The sequence below is a fragment of the Agelaius tricolor genome, unplaced genomic scaffold, assembly GCF_023055355.1.
Source record: "Agelaius tricolor isolate 1412-34295 unplaced genomic scaffold, bAgeTri1.0.p SCAF_3, whole genome shotgun sequence".
NCBI lineage: Eukaryota > Metazoa > Chordata > Aves > Passeriformes > Icteridae > Agelaius > Agelaius tricolor.
Window position 1 is genome coordinate 66,953,377 of NW_027269263.1, and position 15,280 is coordinate 66,968,656.

The following is a 15,280-nucleotide window of genomic DNA, read 5'->3' on the forward strand; positions in this document are numbered from 1 at the left end:
CACCCTGACTCACTTTTTCATCCTCAGTTGTTGTAGAAGTATGTGGAGTGTGATGCTGACACTTTTGCAGGTGTTATGGCATCCTCTGGTTGTGTTTGGACACTGAACCTCCTGCGAGGATGGGCACTGTGACTTTACTGCTGGTGGAAATTTCAGTGGGAAGCAACTTGTGGTTTATAGATGAGGTGAACCTGCAATCCAGCACTGCAGCAAGTAAACTTTACTGTGAATGACTGTGTTGGGACTGAGCAAGGTGAAGGTCAGAGGCCTTACATTGCTGTGCTGGTAGCTGGACAGTATTGATAAGAGACCAGTGTTTTGGCTACTGCAAAGCAACACCGTCCCTCTGACATTCCTTCCCCCATCAAAGAGGATGGGAGTGGGCAAGATCCTGGGAGGGGACACAACTAGGCCAGCTGACCTAAATTAGCCAAAGGGATATTTCATACCATATGACTTCAGCTTAGATATATAAGCTAAGGGAGAGAGAATGAAGGAGGGGTGTGTGTGAGTTTTCAATGCTGGCCCTTCTAGAGGAATTGTGCCCTGCTTCCCAGGAAGTGTCTGAACATTGTTGTTGATGTGAAGTAGAGACTGGCTTTTGCTCTCTTTAGCTCTTGCACACCTGGCACACACCCTCCTGGAGTGTGTGTGTGGAGATTCCTCCTTGGAGTGGAGATGCCTCTCAAGATCACCTCTCAAGGCTGAGCCAACGAGATTTAATCATGGTCACAATTTAATTATGGTCATGATCTCTATTTAATTGTTTTTGCTGGTTTTAATATAACTGCTTTAATATATTTGCTTCCATATTGCTTCATAGTGCACAATATTATACTTATAGCTATAACTTCCATACTGTGAACTAAAAAATAATTCCCATTAACATATTTTTGCCTTATCATTATAATCCTAAATCATATATAATTACATAAATATCCATAGTTTGCAATCCTCATACCTGTGGGACAAGTTGTATAAAGTTTCAATTACATCTATATAATCCTTTAGATGGAAACAATTGACAAAATCTGGGGCTAAGATTGGATCCAGTTCCCTGAGAAGGAGTTTACCAAGCCAGGGAGTCCTTTCTGCAGCTCATGACTCAACAGGAAAGTTTCTCTATTAACCTTTGCCTGAAGCTCCCATTTGCCCACAAAACCATTTTCAAGGAAAAGGGACTCCCCCCAAGATCCCTAAATGTCCATGGTCAAAAGGAACAACAAAAATCAGAAGATATGTAAAATTCCACAAAGTTTTATTAGTAAATTACACACTTGTCATGGAAATTGTTATGTTAGTCCCTAAACTACTCTATAAGCAAGTGGCAGAGGGTATCCTTTTATATATGAATTTTCCTGACCTGAAAACAGGTTTCTCACTTCCTAATGTAACATAAATATGTGAAGTCTGCTCTCTTAGACCTCCCTGGAAATGAATCAGAGGTCTTTGGGAGCCTTGGGTTGTCTTGCTCCCTTCTACAGTCCATTTGTTCCTATCTATTCTGCTCTGGTAAGTCCTCACCTGCAGGGCTGCCTCCAGCTCTGGGATCCACAACAGAAGAAGGTGACGAAGCTGTTGGAGTGGGGTCCAGAGGAGGCCACAAAGATGCTCCAAGACCTGGAGCACATCTGCTCTGGAGAGAGAGTGAGAGAGCTGAAGGTGAGGGAGCCTAGAGAAAGGACTCTTGGGAGAATTTGGACACCTTATAGTGTCTAAATGGTTTTAAATGAGAAAGGGACTTTGGACCATGGTATGGAGTGACAGGACAAGAGGGAATGGATTTAAATTGAAAGCAGACAGGGTCAAATTAGATGTTAAGAAGAAATTCTTTACTGTGAGAATAGTGAGGCCCTGGCATAGGTTGTCCAGAAGAATTGTGACTGCTCCATCCCTGAAGTGTTCAAAGCCAGGTTGGACAGTGACACAGGCTGACCACTTGGAGATGACCACAGCTAGCCCAAGCTCCTGGCCCATGCCAAGAGTGGCTGCTCCCTGTCTGCCCCACGCTGGGTGGCAGTAAAGCAGGGCTGCCTCACCCTCAGAGGCACCAAAGCTGCTCTGTGCAGCTGCTGCTAGAATCCTGAGTCAAGGAGTCCAGAGTGAAGGAAAAGAGAGGGATCACTTGTATAGGTTCTCAAAATGCTTTAATCTGACAGGATCCAGGAACAAGTGACAGTTCCAACAGGGTAACAGCATCATAAGTATGGGGGAGGGAACATAGGGAGGATACAAACTTGGACCAATGGTGAGACACCTGGGGGGGGGCACAAGGTGGGGTGTACATCATGGCATCCAGTGGGACACAACAGGGGAGGAGAGCAGGCCAAGCAGACCAATAGGCATTCCAGGGATCCAGGATGGACACAGAAGTTTCTGGAAACAAAGGTGGGATTTCTGTGATAGAAAAAGGAGGAGGGCAGGGTCTCCCTGAGTGGCAGGGAAGACTCTGGAATAAGGGGTTGGTCTTTAGGAAGATAGACAGGGGAATGGGTGGACATTGCTCAGGGACAAACCAATATGTATGGGGGACAACTGGAACAAACAAATTTGAACTTATAACACCACAATTTCATAACAAAGAAACTTACTAGCACAGGACAGGGCTTGGAGCCACCAAGGATAGTGGAAGATGTCCCTGCCCATGGCTCAGGAGCTGAGACTACAGGGATGGTCTTTGAAATTCCTTGAAACCGAAACCTTTCTGTGATTCTGTGACATATGGCAAAAGCTCCTGAGCCTGTTCCAGCTAGGATGTGAGGCTTATTCTCGGGGACAGTCACTGTCAAACAGGGAAACCTGTCCCCTCCCATAGAGCTCAGTTAACGTGTCCTCCAGCTCTCCCAGTGTGAGGAGCTCAACCTGGTTCCTGTCGTTCTCAGCGATGACCGCCCAAGCCTTCAGGTAGTTGTTGTCCACCACGCAGCAGGCAGCTGACCAGAGGTGGCTGGGTTTATTAACCCTCCCCTTGGCAATGTAGTTGTTCCCAGGCACAGCACCCACAATGACATAGGTGGTTTTACAGCCCTGGGTTCTCCTGATCATCGTTTGCTGCTCGTAGTTGTTCCAGGCGCCGCCGTTGAGTTTCTCATCCTGGGGCACTATGTTGGTGAGGGTGAAGGTGGCCACCCTGCTGCTGTAGTCATCGTGGTGGCCATTAGGGTTCAAATGGCCCCGGTTCAAACCTGTCAGGTTCTTGTAGTCATGAAGGATAGCCTGGCTCTGGCTGAGTTTCTCTACGGTGACATTGTATTGATTTAAGACTGTCCACTCTTTTTCCATAGTTTTGGGATAAGCTGGGCCAATCAGCTTGACAGGAAATAAAGAGAAAAAGGTGTTAGTACTGGGGATGAGCATAACTGAACAGATTTCCCTAGAGCAGAAGTCTCTGAGTGTCAAGATCCTGTTTTTTGTCTGGTCCTGATGAGGTACAATACCAGATTAGTTGCTTGAGTTCCTATGAGGAACTCAAAGTGCAATCAAACTGCAATTTTTTTTTTTCAGAAATTAATTTCACATTTAGTGCCTTATATTTAGCTTTCCTTTGGAACACTGCATATGGGTTTCTTCTGTGGTTCATTTTCACCTAAATCATTCCTGCCCTCACATCTCCAGTGCCTTTTCCCTCCAGGCTTTGTCCCTGGGCCATCTCACCCCCTTCTGAGTTTCTCCTCACTTCTATTGCACCAATCAGAAAGCCTGTTTAACACTTCACTGAGAGCAGATAAGCTCTGCCAGGGATGCAGAACAGCTCAGGGCAAAGTGGGGATCAGATCCCAGCAGGACTGTTGGTCCCTCAAGTTTAGCCTCTCTTGGAAGCCTTTTCCCCATCACTTGGGCACCCAGCACAGCAGGGCACAGGCAGGGGAAGCATTTGACTTTGTCATGTCATGCCAAGTAATGGGATTTGCTGTTCCTGTCAGGTGAAGGCAGAGAGCTGGGCACCTTGGGGATGTGATTCATCTCATGCTCCTGCTGATGTCTCAGATGCATCAGAGAAATCATGTGATGAAGATGTTTGAAGTTCAGTGAAGAGAATCCTGTCCAGTGTGTTCATTTGCATGTGTATAGTGGGTTGGAACAAAATAGAAATGGTTATTTCAATATTGCTTTTAATGACTGGAGGGTGATGTGCTGTAAGAGAGACACCCACCTGGGGCTCAACCAGCCAAATTTTAGGTCTTTTTCCCGGTCCAGGCTGGTAGATGTAAGCAGAGTAGACAGGAATACGCATCTTCCTGTCATACAGGGTGGCAAAGTAATACTGGTTCTTGTAGCGCTGACAGATCCAGGCTGGGTTCTGTGGCTCCAGGGCTTCATTTGGGGGGATCTCCCGGAAAAAAAACTGAGGACATGAAGTTTCAAAGGACTTGACCACCTCGCTGTGTCCCAGCCAGAGGCAGCTGGCCAACACCTGCAGCAGCAGCAGCAGCCCCAGCATGGTGGAGGATTTCAGTGAAGGGCTCTTGCTCCCCTGGAAGGCAAATGCAGAGAGGACTATGAGAGACCAAGGAGAGGGTAACTTCTGTCCTCCTGGATTTGGAAAAATCATCAGTGCTGTGGGGTTGTGCAGGGAGATGATTGGGGATAAAAGGATAGTGTTACAGGAGAAAATACAGTTGCTCTTCCCTGGATGAAACACAGTCAGCATACCTGGCCTCCCACACACAAGGAGGACTAAATCTAAGGTGGGCCTAAACAGCAGGTGGAGTGGAGACACCATGGCCAGGCTCTGTCAAAACCCTTGCAGAGGAGACACCTTGGTGACATTTTCTAGCTGATAATCTGTGTGACAACTGAAAACCATGGGAGACAAATGAAGATTTCCTGCTGCAGAATCAGCAACCATGGCAAAATTCCTCACCTGATGCACATCCCCATCCCAAGGTTACTGCAGGTACTTTACTGAGATATTCACCCTCAAGGCATGAGAACCTCTCACTGAGAAAGATGTATGACTACATGCAAACATCATCTAAATGTAAAGAAATAGTATAAAAGTGAATTAAAAATGGAGAGAAGTTATGGAAGACTCCATTGTAACTTCTGGGGTCAGTTGATGGGCTGAACCTGCCTTCTCTCCCTTAGACATGGCTATTGGGTAAGAATCCTACTTTAAGCATGCTGAATGATTACCTCAAGCCAGCTTTTGCTAGGGATTAAAGCTTCTTAGTATGTTGTTCTGAATTAACATCTCACTTTGAATATCTCTTTGCTGTCAGATACTTTCACTGGCAAGCCTCAAACTTCAACCTGTCACAGTTTTATTAATAGTGTTATTCTGTAAAGAGTTAAAGTGAGTCCTCCAGGGGCACTGACAGTTTCTGGCAGTGGGTAAAGGTGTGGAGACCCAGGAGGGCTTTCTCTGGTTGGTGTGTGACCCTGAACAAGTCAGTCAAACCCTCCAACCCAGAGAACTGGTCAGTGAAGGGTCCCTACCACAGGACACCAACAGGCTGAGAAGGGTTTTGGCTTTCATGTGGCAGTAACAGACTGAACACACACTGAAGGTTTGAGTACATCTCCCTTTTCCACATGAGAGGATGAAATCTAAAATAGGTTTTAGGTGCCCAGAGAAGGCAATGGTGGAGGCATAGTCTGTCTGAGGGGTGTTCCAAACTCACCCAATGCCTAAACAGCTCTCATGGCAAAGTTATCATGGAACTGAGATATGGCACTGGGACAAGGTCACCTTTTCCAGCCTATTTCAGTTGAGCTCAGAGCTCAGCTTTGCACTGGCACTGGAGAAAAAAACCCTTTGACAAAACAGGGCTGGGAAGCCCCTACTTCCAAACATGATCTCATAGAATCACATAACATGCTGAGTTGGAATGGACTCATCAGGATCATTGGGTCCAACTTCTGGCCCTGCCCAGGACAGCCCCAGAAAGCCAACCATGTTCCTGACAGTTTTGTACAAACACGTTTTGTACTCAGGTAGGTGTGGTGATGTGACCACTTCCCAGGGGAGCCTGTTTCAGGGCTCAACCACCCTCTGGGTGAAAAACTTCTTCCTGATATCCAGCTTAAATCTTCCCTGACTCAGTTTCAGGCCATTCTCACTCCCTCCTGCTCTCAGCACCTTCCCACAGCAGACACCTGCACCTGGGCACAGACTCTGCTCAGCCCCTGCCATGCTGAGCTGGGCTTTAATCTCATGGGGCATTGGGCAGGCAAAGAACAGCAATGCTGCACTTCCTGCAGCTCTCTGGCCCCATCCAGGTTCACACAGACACTCAGCTCTTCCACTCAGACCCAATACTGAACCCCAAATCATCCACCTGGGCTCCTGCCTCTCAGCTGACATTGGGGTATTAAGCTACATATACCCTTGGCTCTGATGCAAGACATCTGGTCCATTTTCTCTTTAGCAACCCTGGATCAGTAAGCTGGAAACTAAGAACAGGAACAACAAATGGTGACTTTTTGCAGTACTCTGCAGAACATGCCCAAAGCTGCCCCAAATCAAGTAGAGAAGTTCCTGAAAAGTCTTTTTGTATGACCCCCTCCACATGCTTAAAATATACTTAACTAACTTAATGTCTAACTTAATATCAGATATACAGAAAGCAGCCTACCGTGGGAAAGAGCGGCACAGGATTCTGCTCGAGCCCCAAAGTGGCAGAGGAGTCTCAAATGCCTCTGCTGCAGTCTCAGACTGGCTGGGTCTATATGATCTCCAAGTAGGCAGAGTTGTTAGATTTCCCACAGTGTTTAGAGGGAGTTTGTCCAGGAGTTCAGCCACCTGTGTTTGTCCAGAGGCCTCTTGCAAGGTCGTGAGTGGAGTTTAAGTGCTCAATAAACTCACCCCCCCTTCTTACTGAACAGTTTGGTGTTAATTTTCCAGGTGACTTGGCTTGAGTTTCTTTCCCAAATTATTCCTTCTGTCCTCCTTTACAGAAAGTGTTAAAGAGCTGCAAAATTCAGTGCATGCATAAACTCTCCTTGCTCCTTGGAGAGCAGATGTTGGAACTCAGCAACTCTGACCTAGGCTTTGCCTATATATATTTATTTCAAAGCTCAGGTAATTCTTTAAATATTGGAGTAAATGGTGAGAAAGGAGCAAGAGCTTACCTTGAAGCAGAGTCTCAGAACAGGCAGCTGAAGAGTTCCTTTCTTCTTCTCCCTGGAGAAACACTTGGCTGATCCCTCAGGAGTCCCAGTGCAATGTATACCTGGTCATAAATCTGCCCGTTGTCATAAACAGGGAATTTCACTGAAAAGAAAGGTTTTCTGTTATTATTCAAGGAGATTTGTTCATGACCACCCTGAAGTGGGGTGACAGTTGCTATTTGCAATTTCCTCAGGATTTCTCCCAGGTTCTTGCAGCATCATGTGTCAGGAGAAAATAACTGGGTCTGGTGACTTATCTGTTCATTTCCTCATTCCCCACGAACGGGGACCTGCATGTGTTTCTGTTCCTGGCAGAACATCTCTTGTGGCATTAGACTGACTGGCCTGTCTCTGAGTACACCCAGATGTTCACAGTCTGCTCTTCTGCAGCCTCTCAGAACACAATTAGTAGGGTCAGGCTGCATATTTTCCCTTGCCTGATTGCAAAGGCTTTGTAAGAACCCTTATTCATGCAAAGCCTTCTGCTGAGAAGGCTCTGGGAGACCTTAGAGCTCCTTCAGTACCTGAGAGTGGTTCACATGGAGAGGAGCTTTTGAGAAAGGTTTGGAGTGACAGGACAACAGGGAGCAGCTTTAAACCGACAGAAGGCAGAGATAGATTAGATGTTAGGATTAGATTTTTTTTCAAAAAGAGCAGGCTCAGGGCACTCTACAATTGCCTGAAAGGAGGTTGTAATGAGGTTGAAATTGGTCTCTTCTACCATGCCAGTAGTGAGAGGACTAGAGGAAAAGGCTTTAAGATGAGATGGGGAAAATTCATATTAGATGTTAGAAAAAACACTTTTAACTGTCATGTTGTGAGACAGTGGAAAAGGTTGCACAGAGAGGTGCTGGAGTCACCATCCCTGGAGGTGTTTCAGAGGCATTTGGATTTGGCACTGGGTGATATGGATTAGTGGTTTAAGGTTTACAGTGGTAGTTCTGAGGGGATGGTGTGACAGGATGACCTTCAAGGTCTATTTCAACCTTGAATTCTGTCATTCAGTAATTCTGTGAAACTGATTCCTTCTTCTTTTTGGCTTCCCAAGTATTTCACAAGCTTGCTGTGGAGGACAGGACATTTCTGGGTACTGCCAGGGTTAAAGGTCCCCAGGACAGCCCAAGGAGGTGATGGAAGTGGGATTCATGGGGTTGGTCAATCACTCATAGTTCCAGAGCCTGGAAAGCTGAAGCAGTGGACATGGGATGAGCAGGAATGAGGATGAGTGTGGTCTCAAGCCCCAGCCAGTGTGCAGAGGTGAGTGAGCAAGTCAGAGGCAGCCCCCGAGGTACTGGGATGTCTTTCAGCCTCAAATAGCACTGATGTCTGGGGAACTGTGACATTATTGGTAGTAGAAATTTCAGCAAGAAGGAACTTGTGGTTTATACATGAGATGACCCTGCAAACCAGCACTGCAGCAAATAATTTTTATTGTGAACTACTCAAGTAGTAAATGATCTGTCCTGTGATGATCTTTTGATTATGACATTGAATACATTGAATATATTGAACATATTTCCCCAAATCAGTTCCCTGTAATTTTGCAGAAAAGCTTCAGAAGCAGGGCAGAGAATTAAGGTATCCAAACAGTGCATCACAGAAGTTTATCTTTGGCTGCTCAAAGCTTCCTTTATATCTAATGCCTCATTCTGCCTGTCTGATACCACAGGTGCTGCTCTCAAGGTACAGTTTCAAAAGCAAGCAAACAAAAGCATGTCTCAGGATCACATTATCACTGAATTGTTGAGTGTGGGAGGGACCACTCAAAATCTTCTAGTCCATATCCTTGGTCAAGGAGGGTCATCTAGAGCAGGTTTTCCAAAATCTTGTCCTTGCACCTGGAGTTCTGTGTCCAGGTCTGGTGCCCACAACAAGAGAAGGACTAAAAATATACTGGAGTGGAGTCCAGTGGAGGCCACGAAGATATTTCAAGGTCTAGAACATCTCTGTTCTGGAGACAGGCTGAGATAGCTGAGTGTGTTCAGCCTTGACAAGAAAAGGCTGTGGAGAGAAGTTCAATCCCCTTCCACTACCTAGAAGTTCACCAGGAGATCTGGAGAGGGCTTTTGGACAAGGGCATGGAGTGACAGGACAAGAGGGAATGGTTTCACACTGACAAAGGGCAGGGTTACATGAGATGTTAGGGAGAAATTCTATACTGAGGGGGTGGTGAGGCCCTGTCACAGGGTGAGCAGAGAAGCTGTGGCTGTCCCATCCCTGGAAGTGTTCAAGGCCAGGTTGGATGGGGCTTGGAGCAACCTGGTGTAGTGGAAGGTGTCACTGCAAAGGGAAAGGGATGGAACAAGATGATCTTTGAAGTCCCATAAAACACAAAGAATTCTGTGATTCTAATGGCATGTAGGAAAAGCTCATGAGCCTTTTCCACTCAGGATATGAGGTTCGTTAGGGTGGACAGGCACTGTGGAACAGAGAAACCTGTCCCCTCCCATAGAGCTGGGTCAAGTTGGCCTCCAGTTGTGCCCTTGTGAGGTTCTGCACCCGGTTCATGTTGTTTCCAGCAATGACCGCCCAAGTCCTCCTGTTGGCTGTGGTCTGGCAGCAGGCAGCCGACCAGATGTGGCTGGGCACATTAACCCTGTTATTGGAGATGTAGGCGTTCCCAGGCACAGCACCCGTGATCACGTAGGTCGTTGTACAGCCCTGGGTGTTCTGAGCCATCGTTTGGTTCTCGTAGTCTTTCCACTGGCCTTTGTTGAGTGTGCTGTTCTGGGGCACAATGTTGGTGAGGGTGAAGGTAGCCCACTTGCTGTTGTTGCCACTTTGGTGGCCACTGGGGCTCAAATGACCACGGTCCAAACCCTGGAGATTGTTGTAGTCTTGGTTGATAGCCTGACTCTGGCCAATTTGCTGTAGAGTGATCTTGTATTGATTACGGATAGACATCTCTGTATCTATATCCCTGGAATAAGCTGGGTTGATCAGCTTGACAGGGTAAGAAGAGGAAAAGGTGTCAGTACTGAGGATGCATAGAATTAAACAGATTATCCTGGAGCAGAAGGCTCTGATGGGCAAGATCCCATTTTTTGTCGTCTCAGTGTATGAAAATGTAGGAATCTGAGAGAAATCATACACATGGCCCTCCTGCATGAACACAAAAGCTTTAAAGAGCAAGCAGCTCAGAATATGACTGCTCTACTGCTCTCAGTTTGACTTGTGACCTTTGTGATCCAGCCTGCAGCCCGTGCTGGGAGCATGGCTGCATGCACGAGACAAGGAGCATTTCCCACTCCTAGGATTGAAAGGTGACTTTGGTGATTCAAATCTACTTCCCTTTCCTCCTGCCTCCACAGCCCAAATCTGCCCTGGGCTCTCCCTGGATCCCCTCACACCACACTGTGATTCTGTGATTTTATGTGGGGTTGCTACAGGTGTACCCCAGTCCTGGAACACCAGAGCTTGCCTCCTGTAACCCCATACCCAGGGAGAAGTGTCAGGAAATCAGTCCTGGAGCTGAGGTTTCCCTGGGAGGGCTACAGTTCATTCAAGGAGGAACAGTTTTGCTCAGGAAGCAAAAAGATCTCACTGTGAATGGAATCTGTTCCAGCAGTGCTGGGAATGTGTCTCGGAGCTGATCTGGGCCAGGGAGAATTTTCTGCAGCATCATTGATATGAAAATAAAAAACATCAGCTTTTGAGAGGAGGCTGTAATCCCAAAAGACTCCTCTGAAAACTAAATACTCCAAAAATGCCTCTGGAGAAAGTGACCAAAATCCAAAGTTTTTCAGGTATCCTGTGTCCAGGGTCTAGGAACATAAGGCCAGTGAGGGGTTTGGAGCATGCTGGTCTAGTGGCATGTGGCCTGTCCCATGTGGGGGGTTTGGATCGAGATGATATTTAAGGTTCCTTTCAACAGAAACGACTCTATGATTCTATGATTCTACAAAAAGACAGAAGTTTTTATCCCTCCCTAACGAGGAGGCTGCAGTGGTGCAAGACCAAATTAGTTCCTCATGTTCATGTGAGTAACAAGTACAAATGGTTATTTTTTTCATAACTTCAACACCTTGTTGTTCATTTTTAGGGAAGCATATTTAGCCTTCCTCTGGAATGGGACATTATGATCTTGCACATTTTCACCAAAAACTCTCCTCCTATACTGCTTCTAGAAAGGTCCAGAATTTGTTGTTCTTCTGTTCCTTAATTGGCCTGGCCTGTCTTACTGAAGTTTGTCTTGAAGGAGATTTGTCTCCTCTAGAGCTTGTGCAGTTCTGTCCATCTGCTGGATCCTTCTGGAGCAAGCCTGAGCCAAAGGTGCTCGGGGTCACTGCCCATGCATGGAGATCACACCCTTGTGACTGGACCAACACTGATGCTCCTCACTTTGCAGTGCCAGAAATGTCACTCCAGAAATCCCTGCACAGTTAACCTGGCCCTCTCATTCCTGTGCCTTTTCCCTCCAGGCTTTGTCCCTGGGCCATCTCACCCCCTTCTGAGTTTCTCTTCACTTCTATCACACCACTCACAAAGCCTGTTTAACACTTCACTGGGAGCAGACAAGCTCTGCCAGGGATGCAGAACAGCTCAGGGCAAAGTGGGGATCAGATCCCAGCAGGACTGTTGGTCCCTCAAGTTTAGCCTCTCCTGGAAGCCTTTTCCCCATCACTTGGGCACCCAGCACAGCAGGGCACAGGCAGGGGAAGCATTTGACTTTGTCATGTCATGCCAAGTAATGGGATTTGCTGTTCCTGTCAGGTGAAGGCAGAGAGCTGGGCACCTTGGGGATGTGATTCATCTCATGCTCCTGCTGATGTCTCAGATGCATCAGAGGAATCATGTGATGAAGATGTTTGAAGTTCAGTGAAGAGAATCCTGTCCAGTGTGTCCATGTGTATATGTGTGCATGTGTGTAAGGGAAGTGGGAGGAAATAGAAAAGTTGGGTTGAATGCTGCAGCTCATTTCTCAGTGGCTGGAGGGTGATGTGCTGTAAGAGAGACACCCACCTGAGGCTCAGCATACCATGACTTAGATCTGCTTCCTGATCCAGGCTGGTAGATGTAAGCAGAGTACACTGGAATCCTCTTGTCTCTGTCGTACAGGGTGGCATAGTGATACGATTTCCTGAAGCGCTGACAGATCCAGGCTGGGTTCCTTGGATTCAGGGCATTATTTGGGGGAATCTGTGCATAGAAGAACTGAAGACAACTTGTAAAGGAGTTCAGCACCTCGCTGTGTCCCAGCCAGAGGCAGCTGGCCAACACCTGCAGCAGCAGCAGCAGCCCCAGCATGGTGGCAGGATTTCAGTGAAGGGCTCTTGCTCCCCTGGAAGGCAAATGCAGAGGGACACAGCTGGGAGAGCTGATAATGGGCTGTGCAGGTGGACATAGCTGGCAGAGGAGCTGTCTATTCCCACTGCTCATTCATTGACAACTAAACTGGATTCATTTTCCTCCAATTCCAAAACTCCAGGAATACAGTAATAACGTGTTGGTTGTTATAACAGATATGCTTATGAAGTAATGAATCTCTCAAACAAGTCCTGAGGTTTGTGAGCTCATGGTTTTACATTTCACTGTTTTTTAATAAAAATCTCTGCTCCAGTACCTATTTACAGGATCTTCTCTGCCTTTCAAGTTAGTGGAGGCACTACCTACATGTTGCCCTGATCTGTGTACTTTCTGGATGAGAGATGTTCAGTGAGCTCTGCTGATCCAACTCCCCTGTGGTCTGTTCCATAAGAAAAAACTCCATTTCTTCTACTTGTAAAAAATTCTGTTGGATCCTCCAGTCTTCTTACAGTTGTGAGATCAGAAATTCCTACATGAAGTACTTTTGGTAAGTTTTCCATATCATGGTAAGAAAAAAACTTAACAGGATTTACAGCACTTTTTTAGTGAAATTGTTTTGAAGTCCGGATCTGGCTTCTCCCAGTGGATGTTCTCCTGATTTCTCCTTCAGTTTTCTTTCTGTCAGATGCTAAATGCAGCGGTCTCACCTCATGGTAAAGCAGGGCAAGCTGGGAAGTAGGTGAGCAAATGCAGGGAAATGGAAACAGCTCTTATGACTGCAGTGGTGTTAAAGGGGGGTTTTGAACCAGAGGGCAGTACTGTTTCTACTTTAATGACTGGACGTGGCACTCAGTGCCATGGTCTGAGTGACAAGGTGGTGAATGATCAAAGGTGTGACTTGATGATCTTGGACATCTTTTCCAACCTAAACGATGCTGTGATTCTACTGAAAAAAAATGAGATGTCATCAAAGCCTTCTCCTGAGTTTTCAGTCCCTGTGGAAAAAGGAAGTGAATAGCTGAAGAGATACTAAGTACGTGGAGGGCTGCAGGTCTTCAGGGCAAAGTAAATCACAGAAGCCAAATGCACATGAGGAAACAAAATGCACATGAGAAAACAAAACACAAGAAACAGGAACGTTGCTTGGACAGGTGGATTGAGGAGATTTGTGCTCTTCTGGACTGTTCTCCTTCAAGGGCAGCAAAGATCCCATGGCCACAGGCAGGATCTGTGAGTGAGTACAGAGAGGGAGTGTAGGCACCTCAAGGCCAGCACTCTTTACATCAGCCAGGTAGGTGATACAGGCAGGTCTCACCTTGTATGCCAGGTATGTTCATGGAATCACAGAAAGAATCGTGGAATGGTTTGGACTGGGAGGGATCTTAGGGATCATCCATTTCCCAATCCCCTGTTTTGACACCTTCCACTAGACCAGGTTGCTCAAAGTCCAATCCATCCTGGCCTTGAACACTTCCAGGGATGGGGCATTCACATGTTCACCTTTGCCAGGTGTACAAATGAGAGTGAGCTTCAAGTGATGGGTAAACACTGACCCAATCAGACCAAAGATTGGAGGTTCACAGAAAAGGCAATAGCTGCTTCTTCCGTTCTTCCCCTGTGTCCAGAAGTGACCCTAAAGCACCTCTGCAGTGCAACTCTCCCTCAAGGAACATTTTCTATGTAAAAAATAGACCCCTTGTCCAGAGCTATATGAAAAGTATCAATTTCATGGAGAAAAGTGCAAGGAAAAGGTAAGGATATAAAAGCTTGACTATGTTACTAAATCCCCCCAAAGACAGCAGATGTACATTATCCATTTTAAACAATTTTCCTCAAGCCTTTCTATGCAACACTCCAAATGCTGGCTCATGGCAATCCTTGAATTTTGGAGATAAATTATTCAACCCATTTTTTTCCTCACAAGGATCAACAGCTTTTTTTAATATTGTACAGTTCAGCTGAAAAAGTTGGTGTGGGATTTGGATATCTTTGGTTACATTAACTCCACCAGACCAAGTGCCATGGTCCCTGTGCATGCAGATCAGGTAATACTGAGGTGACAGAAAGGTCACCTCCTTGCCACCAATGAAGCACCACCCTGCTACTAACACTCACAGCTGAGAGCTGTCAGGCTCCCTGTGGTTACACTCTTTCAGTTTCTTTCGGCTTTGGAGACCAAAAATGAGTATATTATTTTCACTTTCAGATCCTCACGTGGCAAAACCTCTGAACAACCACCACAGAAGGCTACAAGGCAGGTTTTCAGCCAGATAAGGGAGAAGTCCCTGGGGAGGTAGGATAGTGTTTTTATCATGGCAATTGTACTCCCTTAAACAGCTGGCTAAGCTGTAGAACTCCCACCCCTTGCCCTTGGGGAAGGTCACATTCACACCTGAGGGTTTTCATCCCTTCTGATGAGCCATAAAGGCCTCAGCTGCCCTGATGTGAGAGGCAGCTGAGAAGAGGTCATAAACCATTACAGAGCCCCTGATGTGTCCCCAGACTCATTCCTGAGGCCTTCCACCAAAGGACTGAAAGCTCCCCCCAGGTGAGGTAGCTGGGCATTCCACCCAGCCTGAGCATATTTTAACTCACTGGGCTTTTTGCTGGGGGGATTTTCCCCCCACACCTGATGGATCAACACTGTGACCATCACTTCAACCAACAGACATCAAAATAGCAACAATAAAATCTTGTCCCTGGATCCATGGAAGGTGAGGTCTTTCTACTCTTATCCTTTCTTTCTTTTTTTCCTTTATATATTTCCTTAAGTGATATTTTAATAGATATATACAGAGATGTATGGAGATATATATTTAAAAAACATGGATATATGGATATATATATATATTTTATTAATATCAGTACTATATATTCATATAATATATATGTGTATATATATCCATATATATAAATATAT

General features: G+C 46.2%; 1 protein-coding gene across 8 annotated transcripts in view; it reads right to left on the minus strand.

The window, feature by feature from the left end:
* Positions 1 to 1,241: 1,241 nt before the first annotated feature.
* The window catches only part of LOC139588585 (endonuclease domain-containing 1 protein-like), a 164,433-nt gene continuing 150,394 nt past the window's right edge, over positions 1,242 to 15,280 (minus strand). For 7 of the 8 annotated variants that reach the window (XM_071424177.1, XM_071424175.1, XM_071424174.1 and 4 more), the window contains 3 exons: positions 7,075 to 7,216; positions 4,154 to 4,474; positions 1,242 to 3,309 (listed from right to left, as the gene is read on the minus strand). In XM_071424177.1, coding sequence (XP_071280278.1) covers positions 2,764 to 3,309; positions 4,154 to 4,441 — 834 coding nt within the window. In that variant the 5' untranslated portion in view covers positions 4,442 to 4,474; positions 7,075 to 7,216 and the 3' untranslated portion in view covers positions 1,242 to 2,763. Of the gene's footprint in view, positions 3,310 to 4,153; positions 4,475 to 4,522; positions 4,976 to 7,074; positions 10,271 to 15,280 lie in introns of those variants that run through there. The other variant, XR_011678743.1, reaches the window with a different exon arrangement.